Source organism: Hippocampus comes, unplaced genomic scaffold, assembly GCF_001891065.2.
Source record: "Hippocampus comes isolate QL1 unplaced genomic scaffold, H_comes_QL1_v1.1 scaffold248, whole genome shotgun sequence".
NCBI classification, from domain to species: Eukaryota; Metazoa; Chordata; class Actinopteri; order Syngnathiformes; family Syngnathidae; genus Hippocampus; species Hippocampus comes.
In genome coordinates, this window is record NW_017806277.1 from 620961 (window position 1) to 644705 (window position 23745).

At 42.2% G+C, this 23745-nt stretch overlaps 1 protein-coding gene across 1 annotated transcript; it reads right to left on the bottom strand.

The window, feature by feature from the left end:
• Window positions 1–11900: 11900 nt before the first annotated feature.
• kptn (kaptin (actin binding protein)) lies at window positions 11901–20426 on the bottom strand. The gene is made up of 12 exons (XM_019857752.1): window positions 20005–20426; window positions 19491–19573; window positions 19337–19421; window positions 19210–19264; window positions 19003–19081; window positions 18657–18730; window positions 18177–18283; window positions 17140–17244; window positions 16048–16111; window positions 15744–15879; window positions 14473–14646; window positions 11901–12370 (listed from the first exon to the last, which is right to left on the bottom strand). The coding sequence occupies exons 1-12, from the start codon at window positions 20204–20206 to the stop codon at window positions 12212–12214; spliced, it is 1323 nt and encodes a 440-aa protein (XP_019713311.1). The 5' UTR covers window positions 20207–20426; the 3' UTR covers window positions 11901–12211.
• Window positions 20427–23745: the final 3319 nt, after the last annotated feature.

The following is a 23745-nucleotide window of genomic DNA, read 5'->3' on the forward strand; positions in this document are numbered from 1 at the left end:
TCCTTAGTTTAGTATCCGCACATTGTTTTAGTATACATTTTTTAAAACATATATTGTGGCAGTCATAAGGAGCACACACGATTGATTGTAAACACGTCTTTATTCCACGACTGCCAACAAGTGGATCTATTCTGAACAAGGGCAGAATAGTGTCCGCCATTATATTTATTAAAAGAAAAATAAATAAAAGTCCGCGAGAGAGAAGCCCGACCCGAACCTGTTTTACTTCCGCATTCCTGTTGTTTTGGTCCGCAGCAGAAACTGCACGTGTGACTGCAAGTGGAGCTGCTCCGACGCTGCGCCGCAGCTGTCACGCTCAGCGGCTTTGCATGTGTGACCGCTCCACAAAATTTGCTCCGGTGTAAAATATATCGCAACAAAATATTTCGGTGCAGCGTCGGACCAAATGTGTGCCGTGTGAACAGGGCTCAAGGCTTGTGCTGCAAGATGTGACAACAATAATGACGGGAAAAGCCGGATACGATCGCTGAACATGATTTACAGTTAACGAGAGGCACTTTCATTGCTGACGGGTGTGTGCTGACTCCCATTAAACATGAGTTTGAATGTGATTGGCAGATTCTGAACACATGCACGTTTGTGAAAACACATCTCAGTCATTTATGACCCCCCACCGCCCCATCTATTATTATTCATTTTATTTCAATTCAGTTGAACAGGTTATATTAATGGTGGCTAAATGTTTGAAATGATATATCTTAGTCTCTTTATTCGTATGACTGAACCTGCCATTTGAAAAGCTGTCTGCCGACATTGCATAGCCGCTGTATGTATTTCCTAATGCCTGTTTCACGTGTTTGCCATCGGTCCGTGATTGAAAAAAAAAAAAAAAAAAAGAATTAAAATTTTTTTTTACAAGGATTGTGAATGACCTCTTACCTGGGTAGAAATCTTTGGATTTCGACAGCTTAATGGTTGCACCCGTCTCTTTCTGCAGTTGTACAATGGTCTGGCCGCCCTTGCCAATTATAGAGCCGGCTGCATAGCTGGGAATCAGCACCTTCAGGAAGTATTCGCCCTCCTCTGTGAGACAGAGAGAGAGACACACAGAATGTAAAAAGGGGTCACATCTCATAAAGTTGCCCTGCAAGATCATCATTTACACCACGGGTGTCAAACTGAGTAGTTCAGGGGCCACATGCCTAATTTGATGTCAAGTGGGCCAGACCAGGAAAATCAGATGATAATTGCTATCCAGTGAATGCCAATATATTGGTGGGTTTTTTTCCACCCAATAACGACATTAGAAAAATCTACACGTTTAATGAACTATACTTTGATAAAAAAATTGAAACGGACATTGTTCAGTCACAGCAGCTGCTAAAATCAGCCTGCGCAACCACATTGTCTTCTAGGATTGTAACATCTGGCCCAGCCACCGAAATGATGACAAGGAGGTGGTCGATCAACGATATATTCAACGCACACAGATGGGTCACTGTCATCTGTAATCATGGCAAAATAACAAAAGCCAACACACACACACACACACACACGCACACACACACACGCACACACACGACACACACACACACACACACACACACACACACACACACACACACACACCGGCTCCCACTTCATTTCCTCACACCCGCCCCCTTATCTTTTTCATCCAATGACAAGTCAGGACTCAGCCTGTTAACATTCCTGTCCTTAAAAGACAGTTGGAAATTATTGAATTTTGAACGTAACACATAATGGCAGGGACGCAACGGTATTCTTCTTTCACTTTCATATTCATCCCGCTCGCCCGGTTGAACCCTCTAGCGCAGGGGAGCCCAACCTTTTTTGACCGAAGATCTACTTTTCGATCAACCAACCTCTCGCGATCGACTCGTTACTGCACACGCGTGCATATGCACGCACTTACACACGCATGCCATGATGAGCAAAAGCCATAACGGCCCCCTAGATGAATGAATCCGAAAAATAAAGTAGACACAAGAGTTTGTGGGTTCGTGAAAAGGAAATCACTGCCTAACTTCGTCGAGATCTGACGTTGAGGTGTGGGACACACCTTTGTGGTGTGTTAACTAAAGTGGCTCACGTGTATCGTTTTAAATTTTTTTTCTCCAAGCACTTCAGATTCCCATTCTTTGCCAGTGCCCTCGGGCAATTGTACATGAAACAAACTCTGAATGAGAATACTAATAACAGTAAAAGAGATAGCGTAACAGCTCTGATCGCTAGCCGTAATTGCAGACAGCTGACCGCTAACAACTTCCAGTGATGCACATGGCGTGCCACAGTAGGTTAAAGGTAACCTGCTTTTTTATTTTATTTCATTTTTTTAAATATTTTTTTGAAAGTGAGACTATTAGAATGCCAAGGGTGCAGTGTGTGCTAACACAAAAACATATCATATTAATAACACGCACAAGGGTGGCCCGGTGATCCGGTGGTTAGGGCGTTGACCTCACAGTGCAGAGGTGCCGGGTTCAATTCCAGCTGCGGCCTTCCTGTGTGGAGTTTGCATGCTCTCCCCGGGCCTGCGTGGGTTTTCTGCGGGTACTCCGGTTTCCTCCCACATTCCAAAAACATGCATGGCAGGCTGATTGAACACTCTAAATTGTGTGTGCCCTGCGATTGGCTGGCGACCGGTTCAGCGTGTCCCCCGCCTACTGCTCGAAGACGGCTGGGATAGGCTCCAGCACCCCCCGCGAACCTTGTGAGGGTAAGCGGATCGGAAAATAGATGGATGGATAACACCCACACAGAAACACAAATGTTTTGGATTTGGTTTTTTTTTTTTTCCCTCGACACCAGTCCGCGAGGTACCAGTCGATCGCGATCGATGTATTAGGCACCCCTGCTCTAACGGCCAGTTTTTTGGCGGAGCCCCGGGCCTTATGTTTGACACCACTGACGTAAACCACACTTAAACAACAACCGTAAGACATGCCGTCGCTTCAGTACAACACATACTAACATTTAAATCAGTCCAGTGATGTAGTTCCGTGTCCCGTCCTAGATATTTTTTTAGAGGAAATGATGACCTTCTTTCCAGATTGCAAGGGCCTAATTTAAGCTGTTTTCAGTGGGTTTTAAGCAGCCTGAGTCCAAAATGCAAAGCCGCACCAGTGTCACTCACCGTGTGACTTACTTATTAGGAAAGGAAGGATCCGGACATTTCCAGCGCAATCCGCGAATACTGCAACAGACTTATCTTTCACAACAAGCGGACATGAGAGGAATGTATCGCAGTCGAGCGCCCAAATTAGTTTCGATTGCTTCACTTTTAAAAAGGGGCTTAGTTTGAAGACTGCCAAATGCCTTTCTGCCTTTTAGATCGTAAAGTATTGCCATCATCGTAAGGGATTGACGACAAAGGCATCCGCCGTCAATGAAATTGAGACTATTATGAGTATGCTAAATTTTGATTGACCTTGAATCTAAATCAAGCCGGAGTGTGACAACAATTTGGTGCGAGACCACAAAGAATTACTAAATAATAGCGATGATGTCATACAAAAACAACGGGTATGGGTTCGGTCCTCCTGTTTCTGTGAGAATTGATCCCCCCACTCCCCCGTCCCCCTGCATCCCGATTCCGATGCAGTGACGTCATGTTCAATCTTGTTCAGCTGCCTCAAGGGTGATACCACTTGTGTCGACAGAGATGTAAAGAAACACTGGATGTGATATTTTCTCTTAGATTTTTTTCTTTTTGGTTGAATACGCTGTTATTTTTTTCCCCATCCACAGAATCGGACATAAGATGGACTTAGTCTTGGCAGGAGGAAGACAAATGGATAGAGGTGGATCCCAATGAATGAAAAACAACTTGTTGCCTGATTAATGAAGACATTTAAGAGTCATGTGGAGAGAACATGGCGTTGGAACGTAAAGAAAGCGCACAGCATAAACGTTAGCCTCTCTCCCCTTTACATTAATATGCTCCTCATGTTCCATTCAGACGCCGATTTGTTTAGAGTGCACCACCCAGAATGAAAGCTTCTGGCAAGTGTGTGACAGTTAATAGAATTACGGCGACATTGTGAATTTCCTACTGTATACGTTAGGGCAGACCCAAAAATTAAAAAACCAAAAACCTCGTAAACTGACCAACCACTCTCGATTTGCTATATCTGAGATAATTGTCAGAGAGAAAATTTAAGCGCTACCAGGATGTGTATTTTTCCGCAAAGGCCATTGCCTCCTGATCTTTTGCGTTTGTGTACAGGCAAAGTGTTCTGATGTCGCAATCCTCACATCAAATCACACTAAAATGACCTTGGCGAAAAAAAAAAAAGAAAGATCATGCATGATCGCCGCGGTTGCCGTAAAGTATTTCAAGCCGAGACTACTATTGCAGAATTTGGATCGAATGCCAGCACGCCAAGAATGCGAATTGAACAACGCTGGTTGTAGAATCTAAACGTCGAAAGACCTGTTGTTGACAGACAAGCCCAAAGCCACTGCGTAACTTTAGGCTTAGCATCAAGTCAACCCAGTGGGGGGAGGTGGGGGGGGGGCAGGAAACCGCTACGGTTCTCTCCATCACCCTTGCAGTCATGTTTGCAGTCATTAGTCAATAATTAATTCCGACCTAGTGTCTGAGATCACAGTAACAGGTTTTAATGGCATCATGTGGTAGAGTAAACACGGCAATCTGTTGCTGCAATCCGCCAGGGAAGTCGAACAGTGGGGCACGTTGGGATGCGGAGCCAGTGGGGTGCTAGTTCAAACCTCTTCTTACAATACTGGGAGGGTGGCTTGGAGGAGATGCCAAGCCTAATGGATTTAGTTAAGTCATCCAATGGGGGTGGGGGGGTGGGGGGGTCAGGTAGAGATGCCTTATGCCTGTCCATGCTCCTTCCCACAACCACTACCCATTCTGCATTTCAGTATAACTAACCTGCCCCCCCCCGAAAGGAGGCAGAACCAAAAATGACCGACAATGGACAGAATTACTCGGTGAAGTCAGCAAAACTGCATGTCTTTAAGATGGATGAATTCAACAAGTCAGAGAAAAAGAGTTTGGAGGCTTACCCATTCTGAGATCTGCTGGTTCTCAAGTCCTCGCTCAGATCGCCATCAATGCCGGGGCACAATCTCGAAAGGGTGTCTCAACATTAGCCTCGGCATAGGTGCGACCGTAGTGTTGAGGAATGCGGCCAGTGGACCTTTTTTTCACTGAGGGCTGTTTCATCGGTGGGTGCAGGGAAAAAAAAAAAAAAGAGATTTCACCGCAGCGTCCGTGCCATGCCTGCAGCTGGCCACAGCCTCAATTGTCTGCGAAAATGCTAATGCAGACTCTCAGTGTTTTCAGTGAAAGACGGCACGCATTGTTCGAGCCTGCATCGGTGTGAAGGAGGATGAGGAGGAGGGATGTGGGGGGGTCTTCCCTGCCGCATCACCCTTTTCACTGCTCTCATCCATATTCATCGAGTGGCCTGTCCATCTGCGGCATCGCGCGGGAATGACATTCGGCTTGGCCAATGGCTCGCCTCCTCTCGCAAGCACGTCATGTCCCCACCCCCCAAAGCCAGTCCCAAAAAATTGAATTTTCTTCCCATACTCCGCCTCTTTTGACGCAGCACTATAAAGTATGGCAGTCCCTTCACTCACTTTTTTTTTCGTGAAAACCAACAAGGTGAAGCATCGAGGGGGGTGAGGAGGGGGGGGCGGCGAGCTCCTTCAGCCGTGAATGGGAAAGCGTGTAGCGTGACCTTCAACGGCGACTCAAGCAGTGTATTGATAACATAGGCAGATGATGAAGAAGGTGGAGGAGGAGTGATCGGAGAGAGAGCGTGCCGTACGCCACCCACTCGCCTTTACCCCCCCCCCCCCACACACCCCCAGTCCCTTAGACGGCCATGTTTGAGAGGGGCGGAGGGGCTCATCAACCATTGCAAATGGCAGTGCCGCAGAATGGTGGAGGGGGGTGATGAAGCCAATCACTACGCCTATAAAATCCACACCGAGGGGTATCTTAAGAAAGTGCACATAAAGACCGCAACGTGCGTGCCTTTTAACTGTCTGCATGTAGACACGGTGGGTCGAGCGTCATTGAATAGAACATTCTGGGGGAAGCGGGCAAAAAGGAGGTGCTTTCGCATCATCATATGTGAATCGAGGCCTAATGTTGGTCGTGGAGCCTTCTAGAATATTCGACCGGTGTCGTACCGACCGTATATAGACACAGCTTCCCCGTAGACTCCATCTATCTCTCACTTTGCTCTGCCTTCCTTCCTACCCCTCTCTCTCGTTCTCTCTTTCACCACCACCTGGCAAATTCTCAGTCCGCTCACGTCACGTCGCTCTGCAAGGGCACCTGTGTCCTTCCCACCCAAAAATTTGAAGAAAAAAAAAAAAAGAATTACGGCTCACATCTCTGTGCCAACCCCTCCATTAGCAAAAAAAACAGATGATCAGTTCTAATCCTAAAACGAAGTCACACAAGCATTCTCTGTTTGTACGCACTTGCTAAGTGACACAGGCTCGATGAATTGGTGCCGAGAAATGAATTCAATGTGTTCGTTTTGAGGCGAGGGGGAGCGGTGCTGAGAAAAGAAGAGGGATCAGCCTCACTCGGCGTGTCCGTAGCTTCTAAAGCACAATGAGGGGGGGCTCAGCTCTGAGAGCACAGTGTCTCTTTTCTTTGTTACAACTGACGGTCATGTTAATGATCAGCTCGCGACAAGGAACATGATCAATATCAAATGCGGACATGCGGTGGGTGATTGTAGCGGCGGCTCAGTACCACCGTGCTGTCTGTCGTACTGTGTAGTGCTATCCTATGTTTCTGCCAGCATTGCAGTTGATGCAATAGCCATCCATCCATCCATTTTCTGATCCGCTGATGCTCACAAGGGTCGTGGGGCGTGCTGGAGCCTATCCCAGCTGTAGGCGGGGTACACCCTGAACAGGTTGCCGGCCAATCGCAGGACACAGATAGACGAACAATCATCCACGCTCACACTCGCAATAACACAAATTAACATTGGAGTAATTGCATGAAATCGTGCATCATTTTTAGCATTGCCATAGCTGACTTCAGTGCACTTAGCACGTCAACATCAACGACATTAAGAAGAAAATGAAGGGATGGAGGGAGTGATGAAACCACTCAAGCAGTGGAAACATATTTAGTAAGATCCCCAAAATATATATTTAACAACATAAAATTGAAGCAAATTTGACAATATGATTGGGTGATAAATGTAATCATGACTAAAATATTGGGTGGGGGGGGGGCACGGTTGAAGTAAAAACAACACAAAAAAAATCCTCCCAAAAAACGTGCCACAAGAGTTGTACATGTACCGTCATGACTGGTTCAAAGTAAAGCAGCCAAATGTTCTTCATTTCATGAACAGCCGGGATAATTTTGTCACATAATCTCACAATTTCTTTGACTTGCAGGCATCTTTGTTAACACGGTAACTAAGCAACGTTTCACGTTGAAGGCTATAACGCATTACCAAATCATATTTAACTTGGTAAATGTCTGCAAAGAGTCAGCCTCATAGCGATGAGTGCCATCTGTCATAAGATTGTGATTTTCAAGACATCCAATTGAATTGTGTGACCTGCAGATTGTCATCACTAAAAATTCTACAAGGAGAAAAGTGCTACCTCCGAACTTCCAAAATGAGAACACCACGTGACTTCTCCGCACCTTTGCTCTCAGAGGTGCAAATGCAGGACGGATGGAGACGGAAGCCATTGAAATATGACTGGTAACATAAGTGTCCACTAAGATGACATTTTTGAAGAGAGATGAAAAAAAAGCACTCATGGTGTTCAACCCTTTCGAGGACAGCGGTTACTACAGTGGACAGCTTATCATGTTATCAGGTTACAGGGTGCATGAAAGGGATAAAGTAGGGTACAAAATGGACTCAGTTCTAGGGTCGCAAATGAAGTTTACGTAACATGCTATTGAAAAGTACCAGGGGAGCGGGGGGTCTCCATTGAGCTGCAGATCAAAACCATCTGAACTGCACTTATGGCACACAACATCAGTATGTTTTTCTTCTTGTACATATGCAATCTCATATTCATTTTTTTCTATTTCCAATGAAGGAAGATTGAATAAGAACCATTTTGGTCGCTGCAGTAATTCGGGGGTTCGCAGTGAGGTGGCAGGTCTGAATTCTTTGTGGCTATTTTTCAAGATGGGCAAAATAATAATCACTTGGTAAAGAATTCTGTCAATTGTTGATAATGATGCATTGAAGCAAAATTGAGTGCACTACTTGGCTGCAATGACATAACCTGTGGAAAGCTGAGCTACACCGGTTAAGACCTCCAGTTTGCAGAAACAGGCATCGAAACAGGAGTTCAGAACATTTTAAAGAGCGAATCTCCCATCCCGTTATGATAGTTTTAGAAAAGCGACAAGTAATGTGATTCATTTTTTTATTATAGTGAAATCTATTCTCTATCGACGTCACACATATTCACTTCGGCACTGACAATACTCTCCGTGAGCAATGTTTCTGCTAAGTTTGTTATTATTCGATGCAGCACGTACAGCGAGACTCTTTGTATTTAACTGAAAATGGACTTCACAGTGAATTTCCAGCCAAATGTCTCAAATATCTCCAGGTCCCACCAGAAACTGCGTTGTGAACCCCGTTCTACAGTTTTGAATTCACACTTAACATAATTCATATTTGTCAAGGTGGATAAGGAAAGATTGATCTTTTTTTTTCTCAGCACAAGAGCTTCAGGAATTCTTCATCTAGCAATACAAACCACAACAGATTGTTACCGGTGGGAAGAATACTTCAAATTTTCTCCTTTGCTTTTTTAATTTTTTGTTAAGACTTTGCATGATAGAACACGCCACGTCTGCGCTGAATGGACCCATACGAGTGGTACAAGAAGGGGAGGGGGGCTGGATTGATATGCAAAAACGACCTGCCATAAAGAGGCCACTGTGTCAAGGCGTGTTGCAGTAACAACCGCAAGACACACACAGGCTCATACACTCACAAAAGTGCAACCCCCCGCACCCCCACCAACCTCCCCAAAAGCGCCAAGTGCACAGGTGCAGCACATCGGGGGTCTGAACACGCAGCTCGAATCTGAATTTAAGCCACGCGGGGTTGTTTTCTAAGCGGCGGCCCACACGAAAGACTGTAGCAAATTCGTGTTCCACAAGTGACGGCAAATGCGTTGGCGCCGATATGGGTATGATAGAAGAATCGCGATGGAAGAAGCTGCTTGTTAATGGGTCCCCCTTACCTCCAGTGTTGGTGCGCTTGGTACAGCCGGCCTCCTCCGCCGGAGTTTCCAGCGGTCGCTTACGGGAGTCCGAGTTGTCCGCCTCCATGTGGCTCTGCTGCAGGTTGTGTGGCAGATTGTGGAGGTTAGCGGTTGAGTATATCCCGTTGTGGTCCATTGCTGCTTCGCCACCACCGGCCATCATCTTTCCCTCTCCCGGAGCTGGAGATAAATTTGTGCTAGTCTCTTATCCACACACACGCACACACACACACTCACACAGCGCCCTCACTCCCAGCAGCACATAGCCGGATGACGCGCACCGCCAAATGAACAAGTTTTGGGGGATTGAATGTTTAGAACGGGACTCGCAGTCTCCACTTACCGCCGTCCCTTACCGAGCTAAATATAAATCCCATTGAGTGAAAGGCGCTCTCCGGAGTGCGGTCCTTATTGTTGACGCGCAAAACAGACCCGCGCCCCGCCCCACCCGAAAAAAAGTACAAATAATAAAATTGGCGACAATTTACCGATGTGTACCCTTATGTAACGCCATCTTTCTCTGTCGCTGTTCCTCGAGAGTTACAAGCGATGTTGTTATTGTTGTTGGAGAGCGTATCAGAGGGAAATGTCGTTGGGAGTTTAGGGAAGGACCACAGTGCCACTGACACGATTGTTCATTGTGTATCCCAACACCTTACATGTCTTATTTTTGTTTCGTGTTTTTTTCCCAACTAGGCAGGTACCTAATATGTCGGTGTTTTGTTAAAGTTAGAATCTGTTGTAGTAGTAAGTACAGTACCTAATTTTGTCATATTTCTGTCGAATAATTTGGCCTTTCCCATTGTCACTTTTTACTGTTTTTATGGGATGTAGGCTGATGACACGAAAGAACTGCACGACACTATAAAATAAAAGACCAAATTTATTCAAAAATAGTGTGATGCCCTGTGTGATATTACGAAGTTACGATTTAAAACCAATTTTCTTCTGGCATAATCAAAATATCCTGATTTCCGAGACAACTGTTATGAAGCATAAAAGGAAAGATAACCTTGCCTTAATTTATCGAAACATATCACGTGCCATTAAATGTGAACTACTGCCCCTTTTACGTTTTTTTAATAAAACGTATGGTAGTAGAATTCTACGCTCATACGTGTCATTTTTTTCTTGCGCTGCAAAGCAAAAAAAAAAAAGCAGAACAAAGGCTCGTGACTCCAATAACTCGTAAGTCAAGGCAAATAAAAAAAAACAGAGCAATGGCTACTAACTCCAATAACTCGTAAGTAAAAGTTATGTCCAGTTGATGTAACCAGAACGAGAGCTTGGTGACACCACCTAGTGGAGAGTTTCGTGATTACACTCCAATTATCACTGGCAAAAAATGCAAACGGTACCGTGTTAGGCCCTGACAATTACGAAAATTATCACCGTTTTCCAAATAAAATGTGTCTTGTTCTAACAACAAAAACATTATCAATAGAATACCATTAAAAGACTATAAAACATCGTGGTAGAAATGCAGACAAATGTGATTTCATCGGAGAAGTAAATGTAGATCTCAACACTTTTACATCCACTTGAACAAATATACAGCTTGCACGTTGTTGCTTCAAGTTCTTTCGCCGGCCACACACATCACATGCACTGACACAATTTTATCCAGTTTTCAACTCTCCTGAGACTTTTTTTTACCATATAAAATTATGTCAGAACTGCACAAAACCAAAATGTCGCAAAAATTCAGGAATACTAAAATAGTGATGATGTTGTCTCAAGTTATTAACAAATTTACTGAATCGGTGTGAAATCAGTGCATCGTTGCACAAAACAAAGTCTATGACCGAGAGAGTTTGGTGTGGATAAATGTAATCGCACAACCTGAATCTGTGAGTGAACGCACGTGAGCAAAACACTTTTACCCCTGAAAATACTTATTTACGATACTTGCTTTCATTGCCAGCAGTTTGTTTACATTTGGCCATGTTGTCATTTTGAGGGGACAGTACTGTAAATGTACACGAGTGTACAAGCTGCCCAACTGATAGCGAGGCTTCAAAACTCGTCCCATGAAGATTAAATAAAATCCTTTACAAAAATGTGAGGGTTTTTTTGTGTGTATTTTTTTAGATATTGGGTGCCTATTTTTATACTGTATTCCGTATTTTCTGTATCTACTCTATTTCTGTATTTTATATATATATATATATATATATATATATACCTAACGCCATTTGTAAAACGAGAAACACAACACATAAAAATGCAAATGAGAATGCATACACACACACACACACACACACACACACACGTGCATTACAAACATAAAATCTTGGGCAGCACGTCTGCCTCACAGTGCAGAGGTGCAGGGTTCGATTCCGGCTCCGGCCTTCCAGTGTGGAGTTTGCATGTTCTCCTCGCGCCTGAGTGGTGATTTCTCGGGGTACTCCGGTTTCCTCCCACATTACAAAAACATGCATGGTAGGTTGATTGGGCACTTCAAATTGTCCCTCGGGTGTGATTGTGAGCGCAAGTGGTTGTTTGTCGATGTGTGCACTGGCAACCAGTTCAGGGTGTACCACGCCTACTGCCCAAAGACAGCTGGGATAGGCTGCAGCATAGCCCGTGACTCTCGTGAGGATAAGCGGATCAGATAACAAATGGATGGATGGAGGGATATACATACATCAACAGTGTCAATAAAAAAGATAACTGTCCATTTATTTACCTTTGTAAATTCAGGAGTTGGAAACAGCTATTTAATTCCCAACTCTTATGTACAAAGGACACATGGCACTGAATGTGTTTCATAATTATGACAGCCAGAAGAATGGATTGTCTCTGACCGATTTGGCTTTTTCAACAAAAATCTGTTTTTCTGTTTGCCGACCAAACCACACGCACATTAAACGTCTTAATTGCATGTATTGCAAACGTGACTATAAAAGCTTAAATGTTGCTCCAGCGTTTGTAAAATTGTGTTGGTATACCATCAAAACACCGTTTATTAATTTGAAGATGGTTTCAGTGCAAAGTCCTCCTCAGGAATATCCTTTTCATGAGTATTTCGACCTTCAGTTGCCTTTGGCTCCGTGTCAACAGTCAAAGCTGCCACTCTCCTGGCAAGACGCTCCAGGACCAACTCAGCAGTGCTGGTGAGACTGTGCTACAATGACACACAAAAACAAATGAGTGGTCTGACCATCATCTGTTCTCCAAGCGCTACATTCTAGTCTCAGGTTGACATTTCTAAAGAAATCATGTTTAATAGAAGATCACCTTGAAAACTAATGTGTTGGAGCTGTTTGGGTTATTTTTCATAGTTAGGTTTAGAGATCGGGTCAGCTCAGTAAAGGTAGCGACCGCAGCTGAGAGATTCTTGGTTTGAATCAGACCCTTCTATGCGGAGGTGACATGTTCTCCCTGTGCAGGTAATCTGGCTTCCTCCCACACTCCCCCCCAAAAACGGATGTTAAGGTCAAGTGAAGACTCTAAATTGCCTGTCGGTGTGAATGTGATTGGCCGTGCCCTGCGATTGCCTGGGGAGCTTATTTTCATTTGCAACACACTTACAGTGCCTGCCCCTGGTCGCTCAGTGCAATATCGCTCTATAGGTCTCTAATGAATTAACAATAAGCCAAAAAATAATACATACGTCACTGCCCGCGCACCTCACCCTTGTGAAAGCCTATCCCTCGCATTTTAGAAAATGCAAACAAATAATCCATTAAACAAAAAAAAAATTCCAAATAGGACTGAGGAACTGTTTCACATGCAAAAGAAAAAAGGAAAAATTCTAATAATGCCTGAAAAGGAGTGGGAAAAGCAAATATTATTGAATCCCATCCACCTTTCTAATCAATATTGTTTCAACAAGCTTCTTGTGTTTCTTCCAAGAGCTAGTTCAAAATTATAGCCTTGATATTGCTCAAACAATCAACAAAAATCAACGATAACGAGACTGAGATGCCCGATTTTTGGGTTATTGTCAAGTAGAAAATAAAGTCAATACAAGTAACGGCATACAACAAATAGCAGAAAGAAAAGTCAAGTCAATTATGGTATAACAATAATAGTCATGGACAATGTGCCACAAAAGTAAGGAACTACCGTATTTTCTGCACTATAAGGCGCTTCGGATTATAAATTGCATCGTCAATAAATGGCCTATTTTAAAACTATTTTCACATATAGGGCACACTGCATGATAGGCGACAGTAGTGGCTGTTGTTGTGCTATGCTAGATATACTAGATGGAGCTACGCTAAAGGGAATCGAATAGAATAAAATACAATACAATCCAGCTTTATTTATACAGAGCCTTCACAACCGCTGCGGCTGTAACAAAGCCATGAAACTGGTCACAAACACGGCGGACATGAACCACATAAATACAAATGGCATTACAAAACAATAAATGAAAGAAAAAAAGTTATGAAGACAAACGATTCAACAAAAAGGCACACAAACATTGTGGGCGCACATCAACAAGGGGCTAAATTTCCTTGCTTGTCTCCTTCTTCCTTCATTTAGTCAGAAGTTAACTATATTTTTGGTATTATTTTTGTTTCATAATGGCTGTGCAGAGCTCACAGAGTAGTTGTCCTGTTTGAGTGTATGTTGGCGAATGCACATGTCAATTCGTGTCGGGCAGAACCCTTTTCCGTTACAATTGGTTCCTGCTAATAATCACCACAAGATGGCATAGGAACACCAAAGGAAACAACGCAATGGGAAATATAAAGAGACTGGAAAAGCATATATAAGGCGCATCGGATATTCGGGCACACAGTCGGCTTTTCGGAAAATGTAACGTTTTTAGGTGCACCTTATAGTGCGGAAAATACGGTACATATAAGCATTGGGAAGGCAACCATATTGCAGTAAATTTAAGATTCACATTCTATTTTCTGTGAGCAGACCATGTGTATATTCTGACATTTTACAATTATGTGATGGTTAAGATTAAAATGTGACTGAGATAAAAATGCCTTTACAGTGTCATGGTGTTACGATGTTGACACTGCATTATTTCTTATGGGAAAGACACAATTTGGAGATTACACTGCATTCTGAAACGGGTCGTCCTCAACTTTAGAGGCGCCATTGTATTTGAGATTATCCTCCAGGTGCTCATTTGAGGTCAGCAATACACTTCTCCACTTTTTTGCTGAGTTAGTGAGAAAGTCTACAGAGGTGGCACAACAGCGGCATCGCTGTGGCTTTTATTACAGTCATAAATCTCTTGAGCGCTTTGGTGCCACATACCTGTAAGATATACAGTCCTTTCAGTGTGAGGACAGCCAGCTCTCTCAAACCGTCCCCCGTCAGATCCAAGTATATGATTGACAGCAAAGGACTCTTGAAGCTCCGTCGCCACAGCAACTCAAAGTGTCCCTCTTCTCCTGCTGCCCCATGCTGGAATTTATAACAGAGAAGTTCCTACACAGGTGGATGAAAAACAGATTGTGCAGGTTTTCATTTGGCCTCTCTCATCATCCATCTATCCATCCATCCATTTTGTACACTGTTTGTGCACATTAGGATTAACCCTTTCTTGCACAAGTAATGTTAACCTGTAACCTAATAAGGTGTCCACTGTAGTAACCGCTGTCCCTGAAATGGTTTAAGGTGAGCAGGAGGCAATCCCAGCACACTGGACTCATCACCAGTCAATCACAAGGTACAGTGGTACCTTTACCTACGAACGTCTCTTCATACGAAATTTTCAAGTTACGAAACGTCTTAACAGGAAAACATTGCCTCTAGTTACGAAAGAAATTTGAAGATATGAAAGGTAAAAATACAGTATGGTCTGCGACTCGCAGCGCCGACTTTCCTGAATGCAACATAGTTATAGCTGCTCTGCCATTGGCTATTCCCGAGCATCATCCTGGCATCCCATTGGCTAAGAGGGACCTCTACAGAATATGTCAATATGTGTAGATAGATCTGTGTCTATGCAGCATCCTCGTCGCTCCTTAGGCCATGAGGCGTTCCGATAGTTTTACGCAAATGTGAATTACCCAGAAAAAGTGTTCACCATTTCAGCGATCGCTCACTATGCTGATATTTGCCTTGGACATTTTCTAAGGGTTGTTAAAAGTCGACAAAAGCAAATGTCCTTGGACCAGTTCTTTACAAAGCGCCAGGCACAAACCACTTCTGAGAGAGAACACTCAAGAGGGCAAAAAAAACGAAGATGCAGTTAAAAGTTAAATGACCATCATTTTTATTCTTTATTGTTTGTCTTTTACATTATTGACAATTCTCATTTATTGTGCAATAATCTAATTGTAACAGGTATTTGTTTCCATTTTTATGCTTTAGAAAACATTTATGTCTGAATTTTGGGGTTGCTTGGAACGGATTAGGGCATTTACATGGAAAACGCGTCTCTACTTACAAAATTTTCTAGTTAAGAAATTTCTTCCGGAACCAATTAATTTCGTAAGTAGAGGTACTACAGTACAGTACTACAGTAAATTTTCTAACAAGAACAAAGGTGGAGACTTGTGTTGGCCACATGACTTTCTGACCTGTCCATATGTTCCCAGCAGCACCTCCTTCTGCCCGTCAAAATCCAGATCGATAACCAGAGCACAGAGCACTGCATCCCACTGGTCGCTGTCAGCGAGGCAGAGCGAGTGGGACAAGCCTCCCTCATGAACATTTCTGGGACACAAAAAAATAAATAAATAAAATAGCGTGGGGCTCTGGTGTAATAGAGTCATAGAAATGCTGAAAAAGTAGCTTCACCTTTCTTATAAACTTCATGAACTCAAGTTATTTAAAAAAAAAAAATCTATGACCAAAACATGATTAATGAGATGAGCTCCTCACCTGTAGACAACTGCCATCTCGATTGTGCTAGTTACTAGTAGATTGTAGCCTTCAACTCCGAAACCTGAAAATATGAATAATTGAGTCTTTTCAATATACTGGGGAACACATTTTTTGTTGAGTTAGGTGCAACAGCTGTTTTAACAAATTTTTGGGTGGCAAATCCAAAACTGTTAGAAAATAAAGGTGTACGTATGTAAATACAACACAAAGATGGGATAGTTACAGGCTTTGAAAACTTAAAAAAAAAAAAAAACTGCATAAAACCAAATACAATTTACCACGGTATGGCCATGGTTACAATATTAAATGAAAAGCCAGCAGTAATTTTCTTCATTCCGACTATGCTAGTTTTAAATTTGTAGATGTTGATAGTGCGAACCTAATGGGGGCTGCACACACCTCTCATTGGTGGAATTTTGTTTGTTTAGTAAAAAATTGACGTGCTACCAAAAAAAAAAACTGACAGATAATTTGGAATGAGGATGTCGATTTTAGTTTTAATCAGCATTAAAATATAACTCAACATTTCATTTTTTTTTCTTTCATTTTTTTTCTCCACTTAATATTACTTCAATGCTCATTTAGGTTTTAGTGGTAGTGGACAAATCTGTGCATCATACATTCTTTCTATTTTCAATTGACAATAGGTGATCAGGGCTGAGGGGTGCTTCAGCCCCATCAGAAATTTGTGTCCAGCCTCAATTAAGCCCCTCCAGTATTTTATTTTAATTTGAAAATATATTTATAAATATTTTTCTCAGCCCCGGTATGTATCAGTCATGCTCCTCTTGAGTCCCGGGACAGGAAAAAAATGCTGGAGGTGTGCCTGTCAATGAACAAAGAACTGATGATTACCCCCCACCCCCCCAAAAAAAATAAATAAATAAAAATAAAAATATGGCAGTTTTTTCATATCTCAATTATAGTCAGTAGTAACAAAAATATAAAATGGAAGAAGGGGCTAGAGGACTGGGATTTTCAAAAATTTTTGGTCAGGTAAGTTTGGTAACAAGTAGTAGTAAAGTTACGTTGAAAATGAAAAGAACAAAAGAAAGACACAATTTAGAACAAAAGTGTGACATGAGATACTTTTTTCTCCACTGGGCAGATCCGGCTCTGTTTGGCAGATGAGAGGAAAAAGCAGCACGATGGAGATTGGACTGTCGAACTGAACGCGCCAGCTCTGCAAAACCTCTGTTCAAGAGACAAAACATGAATTTACTAAAAAACATGTACCTCTGAAACTAACACAAAGGAAATAATCATCGGCTTGTCCTGTATATTTGTTCCGGGATCATCATTTTAGCGCGTCGACCTCACAGTGCAGAGATGCAGGATTCGATTCCAGCTCCGGGCTTCCTGTGTGGAGTTTGCATGTTCTCCCCCCTGCCTGCGTGGGTTTTCTCCTGGTACTCTGGTTTCCTCCCACATTCCAAAACATGCATGGCAGGCTGATTGAGTCCCTCAGTGTGAGTGTGAGTGCGGATGGTTGTTCGTCTATATGCGCCCTGTGATTGGCTAGCAACCAGTTCAGCGTTAGGCCTATTGCCTAAAGACAGCTGGGATAGCTCCGGACCATCCTTATGAGGATAAGCGGATCAGAAAATAGATGGATGGATGGATGGATATTTACTGAAAACCTGGAAGAATGACTCGCTCGCGTACACATTTTCAGAAATAGGGAGATAGTAAAGGACTTTGTTGTTTGGCTTCACCAAGGGACAATTTAGAGTGTTCCATTAACTTAACGAGCATGTTTTTGGAATGTGGGAGGAAACCGGAGTACCCGGAGAAAACCCACGCAACGGGGAGAATATGCAAACTCCACACAGGAAGGCCGCAGTCGGAATCGAACCCTGCACCACTGCACTGTGACCCCGACGAGCTTTTGAGTGGGTCCGATTTACATACTGCTCTAACCCGACGAAGTGTGCCAACCCACGGGCGAAGATTCACCACCACTTTCAAGTTTAGCTTGACGAAATCGGGTGTTGTAATAATTCTTGATCGCTGTGGTAGTTTGATGAACGCACGTGACCAGTTCTAAAGAGTATTCATCCTAAATATTGTGACTTGAACCACTAGCTCTAATCTAGAAAGAATTGCATTTCTTGGTGTTGTCTCACCTGGCCCACACTGTTTGACCAGAGCCAGTCCAACGCAGCCGTTCTGGCAGCCAAATGCAGACAGTCGTCGGCCATCAGGTATGCACAATATGTCCATCCATAACACACTGCGAGGAAGCAAGACACACACCAGTCAAGAAAATACAGTGCAGTGTTTGACTTTTTTTTTCCATGGAAGGAACAAAACTGAAAACTACTCAATTCCAGTTCACTCGTTACTTACAAACATGCATCCTTGTTCTCATAAGAGGTTTATCCAGTCACCACAATGTATTTTAAAAATGTGCTGTACTTTCTCTTGTACAATTTGACAGCACAACAAGAAATGACAGGAATACCGCCCCCCACCTCTGCCCCACCCCCCAAAAAATTATGACCTCCATGGAATTGACATGTATATGGAGTAAAGTTTTCATCATCCTCTCAGTTTCCAAGCCCTACGACTGAACACATAAAAGACAGAATTAGAGGGAGACTAACTTGCTGGGCAATTGCTGCAGCTCTGGGAAGAGTCGCTCCACTGGCTGCTCTTCAAACTGGTGGAGTGAGGCATTCTGTTGAAAACAAAAGTTTTGCGATCAACTTCATATGCAATTATGATTTTCTGTGGCTGGATGACACAAAGCATTTGTTTCTTATTCTTTATATTTTGTCCTGTTGAGAATGACGCATGATGAAGAAATACAGTTACTCTAAAATGGCACAGCAAAAATGCCTCGCTGGGCTGTAAAAGGTTTTGTTACATCTTCAAATTATATTTCTTTTTACTTTCTATTTCATTTGAAAATCTGAAATAAATATGTTTTCCTCCTACAAGCACACAGACCTCCTTGTACAGGTGTATCCTCTGGTCGTGACCACTAAGCAGAAAAACAATTTCTCGTCCTCCGTCATCACTCTGCACTCTAATAACAGAAAGGTTGAATGCAAATGTTGGTGAGGTTTGCTTCTTTACAGGCCACTACATACAGTATTGGCACCGACACCATTACTGGTATCGGTATATTCCTTGTCTATATATAATGTAACTTACTCTGTGTGGTACAGCTGGAAGGGTGTGAACTGCAACTCCAGATTGAGGCAACTTTCTGTCCAGACAGTCAGATTAACATCATAACTTGAGAGGGAAACTGATCTGAAGTGGACACAGGTTTACTCACGGGCAATTGACTCTAGGTTGAACTCTGAGCCAGGCTCGTAGTCACAGTAGATATTCAAGAACGGGGTGGCTTTGTCACCAGAGTCCTGTTAAAAAGATCACACTGATTAAAATATTCCACTCAATTAAGCATATGCTGTCTGTGCTATATTTACCTTTATGAATGTGATCCCCACTACAAGCCCACTTTTGGGTGAGGACTTGTTGAACGCATCGATTGACACAATCTCTGCATCAACTAGGTCGACAAGAAGAGATGAAAACTTGGCAACATTGCTTTAAAAATTACTGATATGACAGATCTAAATATATATATATTTTCACATTTGCAAAACATTAATTGCAACTGTGGTTGAATAAATTAAAAGTGCATCATTTTATAACAGTGCAGTCTTTTTTTAACCTAGTTTTAGATTTTTTCCCCTACCTATTATCATTTGCTATTATTCTACACATACAGCAACTGAGTTTTTAATGTAATAAAACACAAGTCAATGTGTGTAGTGATTTAGCTTAATGGTTATGTTTTATTTATGTTTGGGGTGGGTCGATTCGACTATATTTGTTCAGATTAAGAAGGCAGAGCACAGGTTGTTCATTTAATTTAATTTATGACAAATACAAACATATCTCGTTGAAATGATTTTGTCTCAGGTCCTTTGGGTCTACCTGGTATGTAGGTAAATTGAACCTCTTTGGCCACTGGTCTTATTTTCTGCTGAAGTTCCTGGTAAGTGAAGCTGACCACCTTCCCTTTGAGTGTAGCCGCGAGCAGCTCCTGCTCCCCGGCCTGACACAGTCCATAAATGTTACTCTGAGATGGGAAGCGGCTAAAACTGTCCTCCGCGAAGGGATACAACTCTCCAAACATGATTTCGGACGTCAACAAGATGCACAAGCAATCACCACGACGAGGAAGTCTTCACAACCTGCATGGCTGTATATTAATAGCTACTGCATGGCTGCATATTAATAGCTACTCGGGTTACGCACCACAAGTGCTCTCAATTGCAACAACAGACTTTGTTTTTAATAAAATAAAGATTTGTTTTATCTCTCAGTTCGTCTTCTTCTTCTTCTTCTTCTTCTTCTTCTTCAACAACTTCTTCTTCTTCATCGGCTTTTTCTTCTTCTTCTTCTTCTTCTTCTTCTTCTTCTTCTTTTCTTCTTCTTTTCTTCTTCTTCACCAGCGCGCTGCAGCAGGCCAACGTGCCTACGTGGTGGCCATGTTGGGAAGGACAACCTTCCCATCAAAGACAATGCAAAAACGTGAAAATCGTAGCTTGCCCATTTTTCAACAAATTTTCTGAGGTCTCATTTTTTTGTCATTGGAAAAACGTGTACTATCAATTAAAATAATTTGGGGGGGGGGGAAACAAATGAATTTAACCCTTGTTTTGTTACTTCCGGTTTTCTGATCGGAATTGGACATGACGATGCGCAAACCGTATGCAGCACGTATTTATATTTTTGAAAGCCTCAGAGCTTACATTTGTACAACACCCCAATTTCATTAAAAGCGACCTGTGTGTAAAACCATATGGTCCACGACTGTAATCCAACGAAACTCTCATTCGAGCCAAATGCAGTGTCTTCAAGTTAAGAACTTGCCTGACAGAAATTTGATATGAAATACAAACCAATACCAATTGACAGAAGACACCGACTCCATCAAAACTAAAACCCGAATTAATTTAATTTCTATCCTATTTTTATGTACCGCGTTTGCTTTTACACTTGCAAGCTTGTGTAAAAATAACTGGTAACTTTCATTGTCTGTCCACCAGATGTCAGTAACAATTCACTCATCAACTTCCAATCTTAATAAAAGGCTTGTTAACCTTCATACTTTTAAAGGCTCTTTAAATCATTTTTTAAAAAATCCTTAGAATGAAGACTTTACTCTTCATCTGTCATGAAGAAGCAGTCATTTAACTCTCAATGAGAAATGACCGGACCAACTATGTCTACTGTGATATAGAATATGATGAATCATCACTTCATGAAAGGAATAATGTCCGAGAACATTGTCCATTACTATTCTGTTTTAGGCAAAAACATGACCAAGTTTTGCTCTGTCATGTACACCAATCCTTCCAGTTTATGCAGCATTGACTAATTGTTTCTTAACTGGGCACCAACAATTTACAGTCGATATAACAAATACTGGGTTTGCTACACCACTTACTGATGTGCTTTTTCAGGTTAAGTACTTTAAAAACAGTAAACATTTTAATGATTGAACATCAGAGCAGAAATGAAAATGTATAAACCGTTGAGGAGACGCTATATTCAAGCTAGTTCTATTAAATTGCTCAAATTATTTTTACTGGTCATGTTGCCCAATAATTTGTTGCTCTTCAGAGTTTATGAAGCACAATTATTTGTTCCCTTTGCCAGCCATGACCACTGATACGTTTTAAATGGCAAACTAAGTATGTGTGTGCATGGAGAATGGTGCATCAACAGAGGGTCACACAATTCCACCTTCAGTCACTCACTCTAAAAATAGCACTAATGAAATATGAGACATGTTTATGAATTTTGCAACTCATTCACTTCTCTGTATAAATCATATCATACAATTACAAGGGGAAATTAATCGCTTTTATTTTTATTTTTTGCAATGTAATGGACGAAAAGGGGAGGGGGAAATCCATTCAAGCCAATTGTCTGTGACAGTGACTTTTTTTTTCATGTCCCAGAAACACAAAATACAGTGCAAAATGATTGTTTCATTTTTCGTTTATATATATATAATTTACAAATAAAATCTCAGGCTAAGTACTCCGACCACAATGAGGAAACACGTTTTATTTTGAGGGAAGACTGACGTTAGCGTCAAAGCATCGCAGTTATGAAGCAGGGACTGTAGAATATGATAAGTGGCATTCAGAGTATGTGAAGCCATATACTGTACTGAATGAAGTTGTTGACATTTTGCATGGAGGAATTCTTTCCCACTCTTACTTCATGTCCAACTTCAGTTGCTCAACAGACCGAGATCTCCCTTGTTGTACTTTACACTTCATAATGCGCCATACTTGTTCAATGGGAGACAGGTCAGGACTGCTGGCAGGTCAGTCTAGATCACAATGTGATTTGCCATTGTCTTGCTGAAACAAGCGGGGACGTCCTTCAAATAGACGTTGTTTGGATGGCAGCATATGTCCTTCCAAAATCTGGATGGACCTTTCAGCATTAATAGTACCTTCATATATGTGCAAGTTGCTCATCCGATGGGCACTAAAATATATCACATATGCTGGCTTTTGAACTTCAACAATCCGGAGACAAGACATCCATCAGCTCCTAAAACATATTGAAACGAGGATTTGTCTGACCACAGTAATCTTTTTTTTTTTTCCATTTTAGGTCAGCCCAACTGAGAAAATCTCAGGCCCACATAAACCAGGAGTGTTTCTTGGTGATATATGATTTTTTTACTTTGCATGGTAGAGTTTTAACTTGGATTGGTAACTAACAATTGTTTTCTGAAATGCTCCTGAGCACACATGGCAATATTCCTAATACAATTATGTCTTTTTTTTTTAATGCAGTATCGTGATCTAAGGTCAGTGGCATATAAAACTGGTTTCTGGCCTGGCTGTTTGCGTGCAGAGATTTTTCCAGATTCTTCAAACATTTTGACGATATACTGTATATGGATCGGAGATGATGACATCCCTAAATTCCTCCAAATATATGTTGAGAAACATTGTTTTTAAACTGCTGGACTATTTGCTCATACCCTTGTTCTCAAAGTGGTGAACCTCACCCCATCTTTCCTTCTGAACAGCTGACCTTGGGGGCTGCGGGGGGGTGACACACTCCTTTTATAGCCAATCATGTCACTCACCTGTTTCCACTTAATCAGCTGTGGAATGTTCCAAACAGGTGGTTTTTGAGCATTTGTCAACTTTCTCAGTCTTTTGGTGCCCCGTCCCAGTTATTTGTTTTTAATGACACTTTAATCAGTTTGAACATTAAATATCTTATCTTTGTTGAGTATTCAATCGAATATAACTTGGAAAGGATTTCCAAATCATTGGACTCTGTTTTTAATTACACATTTTGGGACCATATTTCTCATCCTCAACTAAACGGCGCCCATAATTGTCGATTGTCTGAGTATTCAGTCGTTTCAGGTGTGCAAGTAGTTGTAGGGACTAAAGCAGACGGAGGTGAGGGCCGGCAAGCTGTTGCTCCATATTGTGACAGTTCAGAGGTGACAGTGTGCTACACCCCCACTTCTCCTAATACCACCTGCTAATCCATCGGCAGGATTACTGTCCATTGTAATCACTCATCCTCCCCAGTGACACACCTCAGCTCAAACTGCACTCCAGACTCATTACACGCACGCACGCACGCACGCAGTACACGCATACCCACATACAAATACACTTC

Excerpts from the sequence above, each read along its gene's own strand:
- kptn (XM_019857752.1), bottom strand. The coding sequence starts at position 20,206 with ATGTTTGGAGAGTTGTATCCCTTCGCGGAGGACAGTTTTAGCCGCTTC. Across the intron at positions 19,082-19,209 it reads TTCCAGCTGTACCACACAGA|AGTGCAGAGTGATGACGGAG; the intron begins GTAAGTTACATT and ends TTCTGTTATTAG. Across the intron at positions 18,284-18,656 it reads CTGCAGCAATTGCCCAGCAA|TGTGTTATGGATGGACATAT; the intron begins GTTAGTCTCCCT and ends GCTTCCTCGCAG.